Genomic DNA, 14,369 nt, shown 5'->3' on the forward strand with positions numbered 1-14,369 from the left:
TGTGACAAGTAAAACAATTGTCTGTCCCAGACTCCCAAGTTAGTTGTAACAAGATATAAAGACTTTTGTACAGCTCTGGTATAAAGTTGTTACAGTTATCTGCTGTACAGCTGCTTTTTGTATTATTGTGATGTTTAGCCAGCAAAAGAAATTTATATTTCTTACTTGTTACTTGTATGTAAAGTATTTAGTCCATGATTGTACTGATCATTAAAAACTGACCTGAAACAGAGACCATTTTGAGTTGCAAAAGTAGTCAGTTTGGAAGCTGGATTAGTTTAGCAAAGAGTTCTCTTTCTCGGGGACTGATTGAACTGGAAGTTCTCAGAGTATCATTTCTTTGCTGTCAAGCTCAAATGAAAGTATGCACAGAACACCATTTTAGAATAGTTATCTGCTCATGAGGAGTTTCTTCTGCAGGGCTTGGAAGTTTTTCCATGTTTTATGTGAGTTGTATGGTATTTTGCCTTTCTAGCAAATGCCATGGATGCTCATATTTTAGACAAATGGTATTTCTAAATTTCTCATACTGATTTCTAATATTTAAATTGCCCAAGATTTTGAAGTTTGTCCTTTCTCATTTACATTCTTATCTTTATTCACAGGACATGGAGGTGGTGTTGGTTGTTTTTGGGGATAGCTATTGGTTCAAGCATCCTTCAGCTAATTTCATTTCTCTTGATTTAAAATATCATCAAAGATTGAAGTGCAAAACAGAACTTGCTAGTTGGCCCTATGACATCAGGTGCTTGTAGTTAGTGCTTCTCCTGTGGGGACAGGTGGCATAAGATATGGAGCTGCTTGATTGTAACTTTTTTTTAAAGCCCTTACCCTGTGGAAAAGGTAAGGTAGCCTATCCCTCTGGTTTATTGCAGGGGAAAAAGCATAAGCAGCACTAATTAGTGATCAGTAGCCAGCTCATTAGAACTCTGTATCTGCATTTACACTGCCATTAGTTACAGTCATGACCCAAAAGTTGGTTTCTAGAAATTGCTAAGATAATTTTAAGATCCCATCCATTCCTCTCTTTTTGCCTGTCTACTTTGGCTTTATCTGATGCTTTTGTTAGTCACTTCATCTTGCTAAACTTAGGGAAAGCTAAACCATAAAATTATGTCAATTTTATGTTGATTTAGTGAGCTGACCTGCACATAGCACCGGTGTGAATGTAGGGGGTCATATGAGCCTGGGAAGAAGGGATAAAGCCTGTTAGGCCAGCAGAAGCTGAAGAGCAGAATCATCCCTTTTGGTAGCAGTCAGCCAACAAGTTGACTCAAACATCTTATGAAACTTCACCCTGAGACTTTATTTCTCACCTAGAATAAAATTCAATACTGCTTTGCGTTGTTCTAATTAGTAATTTTAATATAGAATACTAACCCTGAATTGTCTGAAATCACAGGCATTTAAGCAGTTAGTATCTTTAAAAAAGCTTTTGACTTTTTTGTGTAAGTTCTTTTTGCTGGATTCTGGACTTCTTAGTATGTGATAAAAAAATAGTTTTCTACCCTATAGCAGCAGCTCTTTTTCCAGAAGACTCAGCCAAGAATAGGACTCTTGTGCGTAGAAATGTATAAACATGTAAGATAGTTCTTTGCTCAAAGAGCTTGAGGACTAGTGCCAAGCAGAGTGGTGAGTTTGATGTGGGAGGTGGAATGTAGAGGCATGAAACTCAAACAAGCCACAAAATACCCACTTGATGGAAAAAGCTTCTAAGCCCTGCTGAGCTGGGATGAATTCAATCTAGAGTTCAAGGAAAAGATTCTGATACTCATTAGCAGTGGCCCTAGACACCCATATTTCTGCTGGAGTTACACCTTTTATATAGGCTTGTGGAATGTGAATACGTTAAATAAATCAAGTTCTTTTGCATTAGAGGACAATGACAGGATGTCTGCTCTGGTCAGAAATGCAGACTAGCTGTTATAGTGTGTTACACTTCTGTACACCTTTCAGTTACCAAAAATTGGATTATCTGGATGGAACATTACTTGTGTGGTGCACTTAGACACAGCTTTGGCAGGGTTATTTGTTGAGTCACAGTGCAGCCTCATTTTGTCTTTGGAAATAGTTCATATGTTTTCTTGTAGGGCAGAACCATAAAGTTTATATTCTGCCAGATTCAAGTTGGCTACTTGAAGAGGTAGCAAAAATACCTCTGCACTGTATATATGCTTGGCAGAGAGATTGCTGAAATGTATGACAGAAGCAGAGACTAGTCCTGCACTGAAATTAAAAATCTCGTGATGATCCATGTTCACTTCTTGCAGAGTCATTGCAGAATACAGATCTGTGCTCCCAACCATTTTTCCCCATAATACTGTGGTGGTTTTGGTCTGGGTTGGTCCCTTAGCCATGTTAATGAATTTGTACAAACAGAGAAAACTGTTCTGAAACAAGGTAGATACTTTAAGAAAGAACTACAAGAAAGATGAACTGTGAAATTTGCTTGTTTGTGATGGCTGTTTGAAGTCCTCTGTCTTGATTTCTACCCACCCACCCCTCCTCTCCTTCCCACCTTCACCTGTTCTTTACTAAGTGTTTCTCTTGCTCATCCCTTCATCATGATTCCTATAGGGGGAGCATCATACCATCCTTACATTTCTTATTTCATGAACCAGTGAGCATGTTTAAAATCTTGCTTAACTTTTCCTCTGGTTTAATATATCTTGAGCAAGGTATTTCTCATGCTCATTTCTTCCTTATGTTTCAGCAAGGCAGCTGCAAGAGGTTACCTTCATTTTTTAAGGAAAAATTCACACTGTAAGGACAAATCTTTAGCAGAGAGGTTTCTCTGTAGTCCAGAAACCTTGGTTCATCATTCAGTTCCTGGAACTATAAAGGGAGAAACTAGGCTCCCAGGTTTTCATATTAGCATTAAAAAAATAATCTGTGACCCTGAAAGGGAAGACTTGAGCCAGAGACATCTTGTAATCACTGAAGTACCATGTTCCTAACCTGGGTGTTCAGAATTTAAGTGGACTGGCTTAAGTGGACTGAGTCAAAAATTGCATCTGCTAAGGAAATGGTAAATCACTATCAGATGTTTTAAGTAGGCATTACAGCCTAGTTTCTCTAGTTTTGCAGGCTCTAGGAAGACAGCTTCTGAGCAATTGATACATCATGTTTTTAGCACCTTGACCTAAGTAGTTTTGTTTGATTTCTAATTTTAATCAAACTAGACACGTAACTGTGATTCTGATTTTAATTGGCTTCACTTTCAGACTAGAGATCTTTCTTTTTCACCTTCCAGTGTCCTGAATAAAAATGAAACATGCTTCAAGGTTTTAGAAAAGCTTGCTCTTATGAAGGCAGTTCTTCAGTTTATCAGGCATTAGATACTTTTGTTAATCAGGATGATGTTGTATAGGGATCAGAGTTAAGACCTATCAAGGCCTGTCTTCTCAGTGGTTGGTGTTGTGGTGATTTAGAGTATGCATTTTGTACAGTCTTTGTTTTTTTCAGAGCAAAAGTTTATATTTGTATGAGGTTTTTTTCTTTGATACTCTTAGAATCATAGAGCAGCCCAGATTGGAAGTGACCTTAAAAGAGTATCTAGTCCAACCTTTAATGGGTAGGGAAGCCTGGTTGAGGTTATCTGGTGCCCTGTCCAATTGCGACGTGAAAATTTCAAGAGATGAGGACTCTGTCCCTGTGTTCCAGTCATTGATTGTTCTCACTCTAAAAACTTTTTTTCTACATCAAGATGAAACTTCCTCATGGAGCTTGTATCTGTTGTGTCTTGTGCTTTCCATGTGGCTCCTTATGAAGAGAGAGCCTCTGCCATTTTTGTAGCTACCCTTTAAGACTTTGTCATCCTTGATTAAGAGGGAGAAAGTAACCTAGATGACATTTTTATTAATGGTTTTCCTTTTTTCATGAACTTACTCTTCTATGTTTTTCCAAGAATTTCTTAGCCAGAAGTGATAGATGTGAAATACACTTCAGCAGATGAAAAAATACAGATTTTCCATATGAAAGAAATCACCAAGCCATTTTTGCAATACACTGTCCTCTGCAGGAAAAAAGTCAGTTTTGTATCTTAAGTGGTCATCTAGCTCATCTCCTCTCTTTTCCTTCAGTGCTTCTTAAGAGTTCTGTGGTATCTATTAGATGCAATCCAAACCACTAAAAATTAATTTCAGAAGGCCTTATGTCTTGGAAACAGGTCTGTGGGGAAGAGATGCAGGTACCTAGAGGGAAAATACAGTAATTTGAGAAGGGGTTACTTTGTTTTGGATGTTGGTGTAGAGCTCATCTCCTTGATAAGTGATTGATCTTCATAATTGCACATACAACAACATATACATCAGTTGTGTATCAAGTAACAAGCAACTGTTAGCACAGAACCAAGTGCATAATGATCTTTCTGTGTTTGTGGAGGTCCTGAAACATTAAACAGATGCTTAGCTTTTCAAAGTACCTGCTACCTGCTTTGACTATAATTCTGTGGTTGCCTAATCTGGCATATTTGCAGTAGTCAATGAAAATGATTGTACTTATGAAAACTTCTGCTGCAACTGTGTCGTATTTTGCAATCCAAGGTTTCACTGCATATCAGAGTATGCCTGCTTCATCCTCTAGGACAAAAGGGAATTAAAAGACAAAAGCTAGGACTCACGTTCAGCTAGGTTCATAAGAAATTGAATGTTAATACTATAAATGAGGTAGTCTCCAAAACAGGGCAGTAGAAGGCCTGGATAGGAAAATGACCAGAATGTGTTGTTGTCATCTCCATCCACAACCATATGTGCTTTCTGCTAAGCTGGAGACTGAGTGAAGCTTCTGTGCTCTTGTTACTGGACAATGCTGTGGATAGTCCAGAGACTCAAAAACAAGGATGGAAATAAAAATAGTTGACTTTCTTCTGTCTATTTGCTGTAGTTTTGCATAGTTTTTTAGGGAGGATAAAGGAATATAAATTAAATATTTAATGAAATAGAAGACTTAAGACAGTCACCTTTTTATAGTTTCAGAGTTTTGTGCTCTAAGAGCTGATAGACCTAAAAGGCTATTTTGTCTTTTTATTTAGAGAACTATTTTGTTTGAAAAGTGAGTGATGTAATAGCAGGCAGTGATCTCATGATCTTACCACATCATTAATCAATATTCTAAAATCAGTTTTAGAACAGCTATAATAAATATGAATCACTTGGGTGCAGTGAACAGTTGGCCACAGTCCAAGCATTGCTTTTTTCTATCCAGGAGTTCTGTTCTAGCCAGCTTATAGCTCATCTGGGGACAGGGCTGTGTTCAGCTTGTGGTCCAGGGATAAGTGTTTTGCATAAAGGAGAACTGCAATTTGGCTGGTTGAGTTTGTTTATTTTCTTACTTATTTATTAAGCAATGCAAATAAAAAGCCCCAAAGAATCAAATCACAAACCTAACTATAGATCATCCTAGGTCACTTAAACATCTGGCTTTTCTTTGACCATAAGATCACCTTTGGTTTTTTGCTTTGTTGTGATGTATTGCATTACAGCAACATATGTTTGGATGTTTTACAATCAGTTGTAAATCCATTGGTGTCTCCATTGTAAATCCATTAATCCAGTCTCTAATACCAGGAGGTGGCTGCCTGCATTGCACCATATCTATGCTATCAAATAGGAAATAAAAGATTGTTCATGACCTGGACAATATTTTGCATGGATGTTAGCAGTTGTATTTAAGAACCTTTTATTATTCCTTTTTTTAATAGGAGATGTACGAGGACCAGAAAGATTTTAATAAATTGTGATGGACAGTGAACATTGTAAGGAGTTTTTAATATTCAGGGTGAATAAAGCAGAAGGTGTGTGTGTGTGGTTTTTGATATGTCATAGGAACCACAGTATGCATTACTACAAAACTGAGGAATCAGGTTTTTATGTGATCTTGCATTTCTAGATTTGCTGTGAAACTCAAATACTTCAGTGAAGTTGGTTGAAAAAAATTAACCTTTGTGCTAATCTGTAGATGGCCTGTAGTGCCATCATTGAAATGCCACTGATGAACATTTAATTGATCAAGCATTGTTCTTCCTCTGCAGAAGCTTCAGCATGAGGCGGGGTGGATGGCGGAAACGAGCTGCCGATGGCGATGGCTGGGGAATATGGGTATGTTCAAAACCTAGTGGCTTTTTTTTAAACAGGTAGATGGCACTGTGGTTAAAAAGGAGTTACAATTTTGTTTTACATGCTAAGAGTATGCTACAAATGAAACCCTTTTGCTTTAGTTGAAAACACATAATTAAGTTTGAAAGGAATTTTTTAATTACCAGGTTTTGAAGTCTGTGTTCACAATAATCACTAAATTTCATTATTAATAAGTGCAGACCCTTGAATAGTTTTAAATCACCATTTAAAAAATAAACTAAGTAATTTGAAAACTATTTACAGTTGTCTCCACCACTTTCTGCAGCTGGACAAATAACTGAGGCACCTAATTTACATCAATGTTTAGAATACTACTGTCCCGTGTATATTTAAGAACTGAAAATATATGGAACCACATTCTTTTGTTAGGCAATGAGTCACCAATTTAGCACCCAAATTTGCATCATCACCTTTTTTCTTCTTCTTTCTTTTTATTCTATAAGAGTTTTTATATATATAGAATCTTTTATATATATAGAATCTTTTCCTGTAAGGAGAAGATTAAGGAGTATGAAATAAATCCTGCCATGTTGATAACAAGATGCAGTTATCTTGTAGATGTAAGTTTATGGTGGAGCATTTGCTATTTTTCATTTGAAAAATGAATGGTTTTTGGGTGTCAACCAAATACATTTTGGAGGAATGTTCCTTACCTTTCCAGTCTTCTAACTGACCAGTTTCTATATGTAAACATTAGGAAATAGGACTGTCATCATGGGTTATGTTTTGTTTTAATTTAAAAACTAGGGTGGATACATGTCAGCAAAAGTTAAGAAATTGGAGGATCAGTTCCGGTCAGATTCAGCCTTACAACAACAGAGGGATGGAAATACATCAAGTATCTTTAGTGGAGTCGCCATCTATGTCAATGGCCTGACAGGTGAACCTTAATTTTTTTTAAGGATCTGTATTGTGTCATTCTCATGTTTACCAAACTGAGTGAAAGTAACTGCAAAACACATTAATTTGCAGCTAAGTAAATACATGACAATTACTCTATATATGTTTTGTATATTCTGTTGTTTTTCATTATTAAGGTTTTCAATTTAAAAAATCTGATTTGCATTCTGAATATAAATATTGCCTTACTGTATCATTTACATAACATAACTTGTAGAAATAGGAGTAGATCTTTCCATGTTTCTGTGATCTAAGTATTTGAAATGAAGCCTTTTAATTTCCTCCATCCTCCTACACTTACTAAATTTTTAATTTTTCAAATTAGTGATGGTTAGATTGTATGCCTTAAATTTATATTTGGGAGAATATGTTGAAGTTTTCTTGCTCAGAGTGGCATAATATGTGAGACAGAATCTACTGATAGTGGAAGGAGGAACAAGAGGTAAGACATTTATGTATTGAAGGGACCATCTGTGATGGACTGATAGTGCATGTTAGCTGGAGTAAGGTTTTTTTAATCTAGCATGCTTATGTTCATGCTTCTTCCTTTTTCTGTAAAGCAGCTTAATAACCTTTTGGAAACTCCCCCGAAGCCTTATGCAGGGATCTCTGCCAGCAATGTTGTGATTATTATGTAACTGATGCATAGAGCTTCTATGGGATAGATTAGTGCTGGTTTAAGCACAGGGCTCAAATGGATTGAAAAAGGTTAAGGTGGATATGTTAAACCATTAATACATCTGGATTGGTTGTTTAATGCAGGCATTTTCTTTAGTGAAAATCCACTATTTGTGTATTCTTCAAGCAGCTAGTGCCTTAAAAAAGCCCTAGAAGATGGTTATCCAAAAGGCTGGAGTAGGAAAGGTAACACTTGGAGAAAGTGTGTGCTATTTTTAGTTAAAAGTTAGAGGAATAATGAAATGTTAGACATATTTTGAGAGTTAACAGAAAGGAATTTTAACTGTATCCTTTAAAAAATCTTTCCTCATTCTTGTATTGTTCAACTTTTTTTAAAAAAAAACATCTTGTGCTAGATTCACTATTCAAATACTGTGTTTATGTTGACCCAAATCTTTTGGTGTCTGTGTGATGCCACTGCAAACATTTTCCAAAGCTAACACTTTTATCTTTTTTTTTTCCCCACCTCTGCTTGCAAAATAAGTACTGTTTTTAAAACAATTGAGATCAGAAAAATTGTTGGTTTTTGAGGTATTCTTTGTTCTCTGTAACAACTCAAGAATAACCTGGTCAGGAACGAGTGAGTTAACTGCTTCAGTACATCAGAAATTACATTGTAGGAATTTTGTGCTGTTGCTAAACCCTTCTGATATTAATTATTTTCTGTTGCTTCTGGGTATAAACTATTCTCCTGAACTATGCTGAAAAGATAATCTAATTTTGTATTATGTTGATGTAAAGCATTTTTGATATAGTTTAACATTACATCTACTTGAATATTTTTCCTGCCTTCTTCCATACATATTGTGGGAAGCTCCTCTAAAGCAAGTAGAATGTCTGCATTTTGAATTAGTGTTTTCAAAACCACAGTTTTCTACATTTTTTTGCCAAATGTTTTTCTGATTTGTTCTTTGAAGAACTTGTTTTTTTCTAGAGTAAAACAATGGTTTGCACTCTTTCTGACCATGGCATCATATTTATCAATTAATGTTATTTTTCCCACTGTATTTGCTGACACTAAACAGGAATATTTCTGGTTTTAATTTTATAGATCCCTCAGCTGATGAATTAAGACGGCTGATGATGTTACATGGAGGCCAATACCATGTGTACTATTCCAGATCAAAAACAACTCACATTATTGCCACCAATCTTCCAAATGCCAAAATAAAAGAATTGAAAGGAGAAAAAGTAGTTCGGCCAGAGTGGATCATGGAAAGGTAAGTTTACATCTACTGCATTTGGAGATTTCCCCTTTTGGGGGAAAAAAAACCAAGAAAAATCTGGAAAGAAAAAAAAATTAAAGATTGCATTTTGAGATTATAGTTTAGCTTAAAATAATTAAGTCACAGAGCAACTGAGTAGAAATACCACTGTTACACTGAAGATTTGTTTCTTAGGGGTTGTTCTTTAAGAAATTTCACCAAGAATATTAAGAAAGTCTGAAGCATATTAGGAAACTGAACATTATCCTCTTAATTCCATTTAATATCTAACCAACTGACCAGACTTCATCTCAGGATGTTAAATAACTACTATGTGATTGTTTTAAATCTCCTGCCATGTGTTTTGCATAAGTTTCATGTCATCTGTATATAAAGAAGGATGTCAATTGATAAGTGTTCACATAAAATTGGAACTAACCCATCTAAACATTTATTGTGTTGTGACTTTCTAAGAAAATAATAAAAACTTAAGGGAAAAAAAAGTCTACATTTTATTTGCAAAATATTTATGCTCTTTGGTTTCTCCACTCCCTGGAATATATAAAATCCACTGAAGTTGTCCTTGATAAAGACAATAGCCAAGCCAATAGAGCAGTTAATGTGGCTTGCATCTCTCTTCTTCCATCTGAGGAGCTCAGAGAAATAGAAAAGGCAGGATCATGTTCTAGAAATTATCCTGCCAGTGTCATGCCATTCTTAAGTAGCCTCTTTCCTAGATAACCAGCAGAAACAAGCAAAGAACTGTTCTGCAGTACATGTGGGAAATCTTATTTGCAGTTTGCTGGTTTTCAGTCCTTTGTATCAATCAGCTGCTTCATATGATGTATCTTTATGGTCAATTTTTAAACTTTGGTTAGACATTTTAAGTTACTCAGTTTGAAAATTACTTCAGATAGATTTTTTTTCTCAACACTTTTAGGGCCTCACCCCTGTGCTTAAGGACTTGGAAAAGTGATGGCAAGTGTGGTTTTATTTGGAATATGGTTTATGTGGTTTTTATTTATGTCACTGGTTTTTTTGGTGCCATTAGAGCTTGCTATGATTTTGACCAGATTGGAAAGATCAATTTGTGTATGTTCAGTAGAGACTTAATAGAACCTGATATGTCAAATCTCCTAAAATTTTTATTCTGGTGTCTTGTGTTCAGGTTCTGCATTGTGGCTCTGGAAGGTTATACTGTAGAATAAGTCAGAAGAACCAAGTATAGATAGATACATGAGTTTGAGCACAAGGAAATGGGGGAATTCACTGTCTCAACAGAACAGGGTTCATATCACAATCTAGAATAGAAGCTAATTTCACTACCACGTCTTTTTTTGTTTCCCTTCTTCTCAACAGTATTAAAGAGTACTCAGTGATTAAATAATCCTTCTCTGTGTATGGAATACCAAATTATGTTCTCAGTAGATCAGATGGTGAAAATTAGTATAGTAGATGTAGAGTTTATGATTTCATAGACTTGGAAGGGACCTTAAAGATCATCTAGTTCCAACCTCTTTGCCATGGATCAGGTCACCTTCCACTAGACCTTGGATGAAGTTGCTCAAAGCCTTACCCATTCAGGGATGGGGCATCCACAGCTTCTCTGAGCAATCTGTTCCAGTGCCTCTCGATCCTCACAGAAAAGACTTTCTTTGTAATACCTGATCAGAACCCACCCTCTGTCAGCTTCAAGCTATTCCCCCTTGTCCTGTCACTACACAGTCTTGTAAAGTGCCCCTCTGCAGTTCTCTTGTAGGCAATATGATGGGTTTGCATTCTTTCACTTTGGTTAAGAATCTACCATAAAATGTTGCTGTCACAAACTGCTGGTAAAACAGTGTTGTTAGATCTTTGGTCTTGTCACCCAAGGTTGCAAAATGAGGAAGTTGTTTGTCTGTGGAGCTTTGATTTGTTTCTAATGTGCATCTATTATGATTTAGTCCTTAATTACACGATCATGTGCCATCTTTTTTCACTATGGCACCTGCCACATTCTCTGCACAGAAAAGATTGAGTTCAGGTTGTGGGCTGCTAATACAGTGACATGGCTTTTCCTTTTTGTCTCCTGTTCCTTACTTATTGAATGTGACTTGAATTCTTTGCTGGTAATGAAATGAATAATTAATTCCTGTCTTTTATTGGTGCTTATCACTATAGCATCTGTCTGCTTTCCAAAGATTAATTAATGTAACATAGCACCATTATAATGGCTATTATTTAACTTAATTTTTTTGAGAGCCAACCAAAGGACATTGAGGTAAAACAGCAGAAATGTTCATAACTTGGAGTATGCCATGGAAGCGATATAAGATTCTGCAGAGTTACTTGCACAAGGATAGTAAGGCATGGGAAGAACTTTATTGCTGCATTAAAGGCTTTGCATATTCTGAACTATGGGCTAAAGTCAGACTCTTATAAACCTATTGTTAAATGGAAGTAGCTCTAGAATTTTGGTTTAGTTAGTATCCCATAGAAATCTTCTGTAACAGTAGTTGCAAAATCCAGTGTTGCAGAGTAATAGTGTGGTTGCTGTAGTGACAAAATCATTCTTTCTGCATGCCCCTTATTGTGTGTTTTTGCTACCTCTCCATGTTTGCAACAAATGAAGAGGATTAGAGGCAGGCCTCCTTCCTAAGTCAGTATTCCTTTATTTGAAAAATACACCATTACTTTATTTGAAAATACATTACTTTATTTGAAAAATGCACCCTTATATCTACAACCATTATGTACTGTGGAAAGGTTGTTGTGCAGTAAAAGCCAAATTCAGATTATCTGAGAGCTTGACTTTCAAATTTGAGTATTCTTTTAACATGCTTTGACATTTATAATCATTTTTCAGAGACTGAGGATAACTAACATGAGGTACCAGTATTTGTGGATTCCTTATTTTGATTTTAAAATCAGGTGAATATTTTCCCTAAAGAATCTAATACAAATGTGAAGAAAATTGTTTAAAATAATTTTTAAAAAATCCTATTCTGGTATGACACCTAGTTTTCTGATGAGGATTTCAAATGCAAAAGAGAGGAGTAGATATCATTTGCTATGACTACAGTTGCACTTTTGACACAGTCTCCTGTTGCATTACTGAAGACAAATTGGGGAGGTATGAATTGGATAGTGAGCTGCTGGCTGTGGGATGAAAGTACTGGCCCAACTGCCTTGGTCACCATAGTGGTCAGCAGTTCAGAGTCAAACTAGCAAATAGCCACAAAGGGCATTTCTGAAGGGTTTATACTGGGGCAGATGCAGTTTACGTCTTCACTTACAACATGGACATTAGTGATACAGTGGAAAGTGGCTTCAACTAGTTTGTGGATGATTTAGAAGGTGACAGTTGATACACTGTAGAGAAGGTCTGCCCCTTGGAGAGCATCAGCAGACTGTAGGAATGGGATGGCAGAAACTCAATGAAATTCAGCAAAGCAAAATGCAGAGTCCTGAATGCAAGACAGAATTAGTTCCATGCAACCAGACAGGCTAGGGACTCACCCTTGTAATCCACCAGGACCCTCAAGTCTTACCCTAAAAGATAACCATGAAGCTGCAGTTATGCCCTTGTGGAGATCAAGGCTAACAGCTACTGGTTGCATTAGCAAGACCACAGTCCAGATCAAGGCAAGTTATTCTTCCAATTTGTTCAACACTTCTGAAATTAAATCTGGAGTTGTGTGTCAGATTTTGGGCTTTTCAGTAAGAAAAGTACTGACAACTGCAGTGTTCAGTTCAGAGGAGTACCACCAATATGAGCATGTGATATATTAGAGAGTGATATATTGTGAGTGATATGATATATTAGAGATATATAAGAGACTGAGGAAGTTCTGTTCTGCTTGGAGAGAGGACTAGGATGGGGTCTAATTGTTATCTTTCATTAATTGTTAACTTTCATTACCTGTATGGAGGTTACAAAGGACGTGGTGCCAGATTTTTCTTCAAGATGTGCAGCAAGAGGACAAGAGGCAGTAGTCACAAGTTGCAGCAAAGAAAAGTTCGACTATAAGAAAACAATTTTTCATAGTTAAAAGAGAGTAAGCAGTGAAACACGTGCCTAGAGAGGGTTGTAGAATTTCTGCCTTTGGAGATAGTCAAAATTTGTGTGTACTTCTAGTCCTGGGCAACCTGATAGGACTTTAAAGATAACACTTTGGTCAGTGTTTGGACTAGAGACCCCCAGAGGTCCTTTGCAACCTAATTTTTTCAAGTGATTATGAGTTCTGTGACACAGGGAAGGTGAAATGGGTAAATATGTTGAATGGTGCATCGTAACTAGGATTCCTATTGCTGCACGTTAATGCAGTTTGGAAGAAAACAACTGTTTGTTTATCTAGTAATGCAGCTACTCCAGTAACTAAAACCGTGAGATTGTGAACAAGTTCTTAAATAGATGTGGGTTTGTTTAATCATCTTGAAATTGTAGCAATTACTCTGAAATATTACCAAGTTGGTTCTGCACCTATGTTCACATGGCATTTTGAGAAACAGTCAAGTCAGGCATTGTAAAAACTCAGTTGCTGCATTACCACTTTGTGTACAAGAAAGCTTTGGAACTCTCCCAGGTGTATTTTTAACTCTGTTTGGCAATGTTTAATGCAAATAATGTTCCTTTATGAATGATATATATTAATGTATCGAACAGTATTTAATTGATATATTTTTGGGGCTGTTTTGCTATTCCATTTCCATAGAAACCTTACCAGGTATGTGTATATCCTTAATTAGTTTTAATTTATCTAATTGGGAAATGTGATCTCCTATATTCTATAGGATTCTATTCTATTCTATATTCTCTCTAATTGCAGCCAGAAAGCTCCCAAGGGCTTTTGTTCTACTGTCCAGCTCCCTTGATAGTAGTACAGATTTGAGCAAGAGAAAGCATTCAGGTGCTGAAAAACACTGAGCTAAATTATCTTTAAAATATGACTCCATTTGTATCTTCAAAACTAAATGCTAATACTAATCTGCTTTGAAATGGGAGAGGTTCCTCTGCTAGAAGACATCCCAGTGTCTCTGAGCCAGTATGAAGAATTCCATACAAAGAAGAGGTGAAGTCTAGGCTTGGAAGGCTGTTTATCTCTGCTGCCAGCCACAGTTGTTGGGCTGGAGAGATTAAACCATCCTGTGTTGTATTTTTGAGACTATTTCACTTCCAAATGTGTGGCTTCCCTAAGGAATTTAGCAGTTACTCAAGTATAATTGCAGTTTCAGTGGAAGACGAAAAAGAAGAGGGAGATAGACTGGAACACAGTAGAAATAACTGGAATGATTGCTGTAGATATTTATGGTAGGTCTGTTTGGAAATTATTCTTCTGCTTAGCTTGCCTCAGTGATTTTTTTACAAGAAGAAGTAATTAGCCTTGTGGAATGGAAAAAGTAGTTAATTTTTAACAGTGAACCACATCCTAGCTGACCTCTTTCAAATTCTACCCTAATTTGTTCCATG

The 14,369-nt window shown here is 36.4% G+C and overlaps 1 protein-coding gene across 4 annotated transcripts in view; it reads left to right on the top strand.

Annotated features, from left to right (window-relative positions):
* REV1 (REV1 DNA directed polymerase) overlaps positions 1 to 14,369 on the top strand; it is a 55,483-nt gene that overhangs the window by 7,471 nt on the left and 33,643 nt on the right. For 3 of the 4 annotated variants that reach the window (XM_071430805.1, XM_071430806.1, XM_071430809.1), the window contains exons 2-4: positions 6,032 to 6,098; positions 6,885 to 7,017; positions 8,767 to 8,935. In XM_071430805.1, the coding sequence (XP_071286906.1) occupies positions 6,042 to 6,098; positions 6,885 to 7,017; positions 8,767 to 8,935 (359 nt within the window). In that variant the 5' untranslated portion in view covers positions 6,032 to 6,041. The remainder of the gene's footprint in view (positions 1 to 6,031; positions 6,099 to 6,884; positions 7,018 to 8,766; positions 8,936 to 14,369) is intronic. The other variant, XM_071430807.1, reaches the window with a different exon arrangement.

Source organism: Agelaius tricolor, unplaced genomic scaffold (genome assembly GCF_023055355.1).
Source record: "Agelaius tricolor isolate 1412-34295 unplaced genomic scaffold, bAgeTri1.0.p SCAF_7, whole genome shotgun sequence".
Taxonomy (NCBI): Eukaryota; Metazoa; Chordata; class Aves; order Passeriformes; family Icteridae; genus Agelaius; species Agelaius tricolor.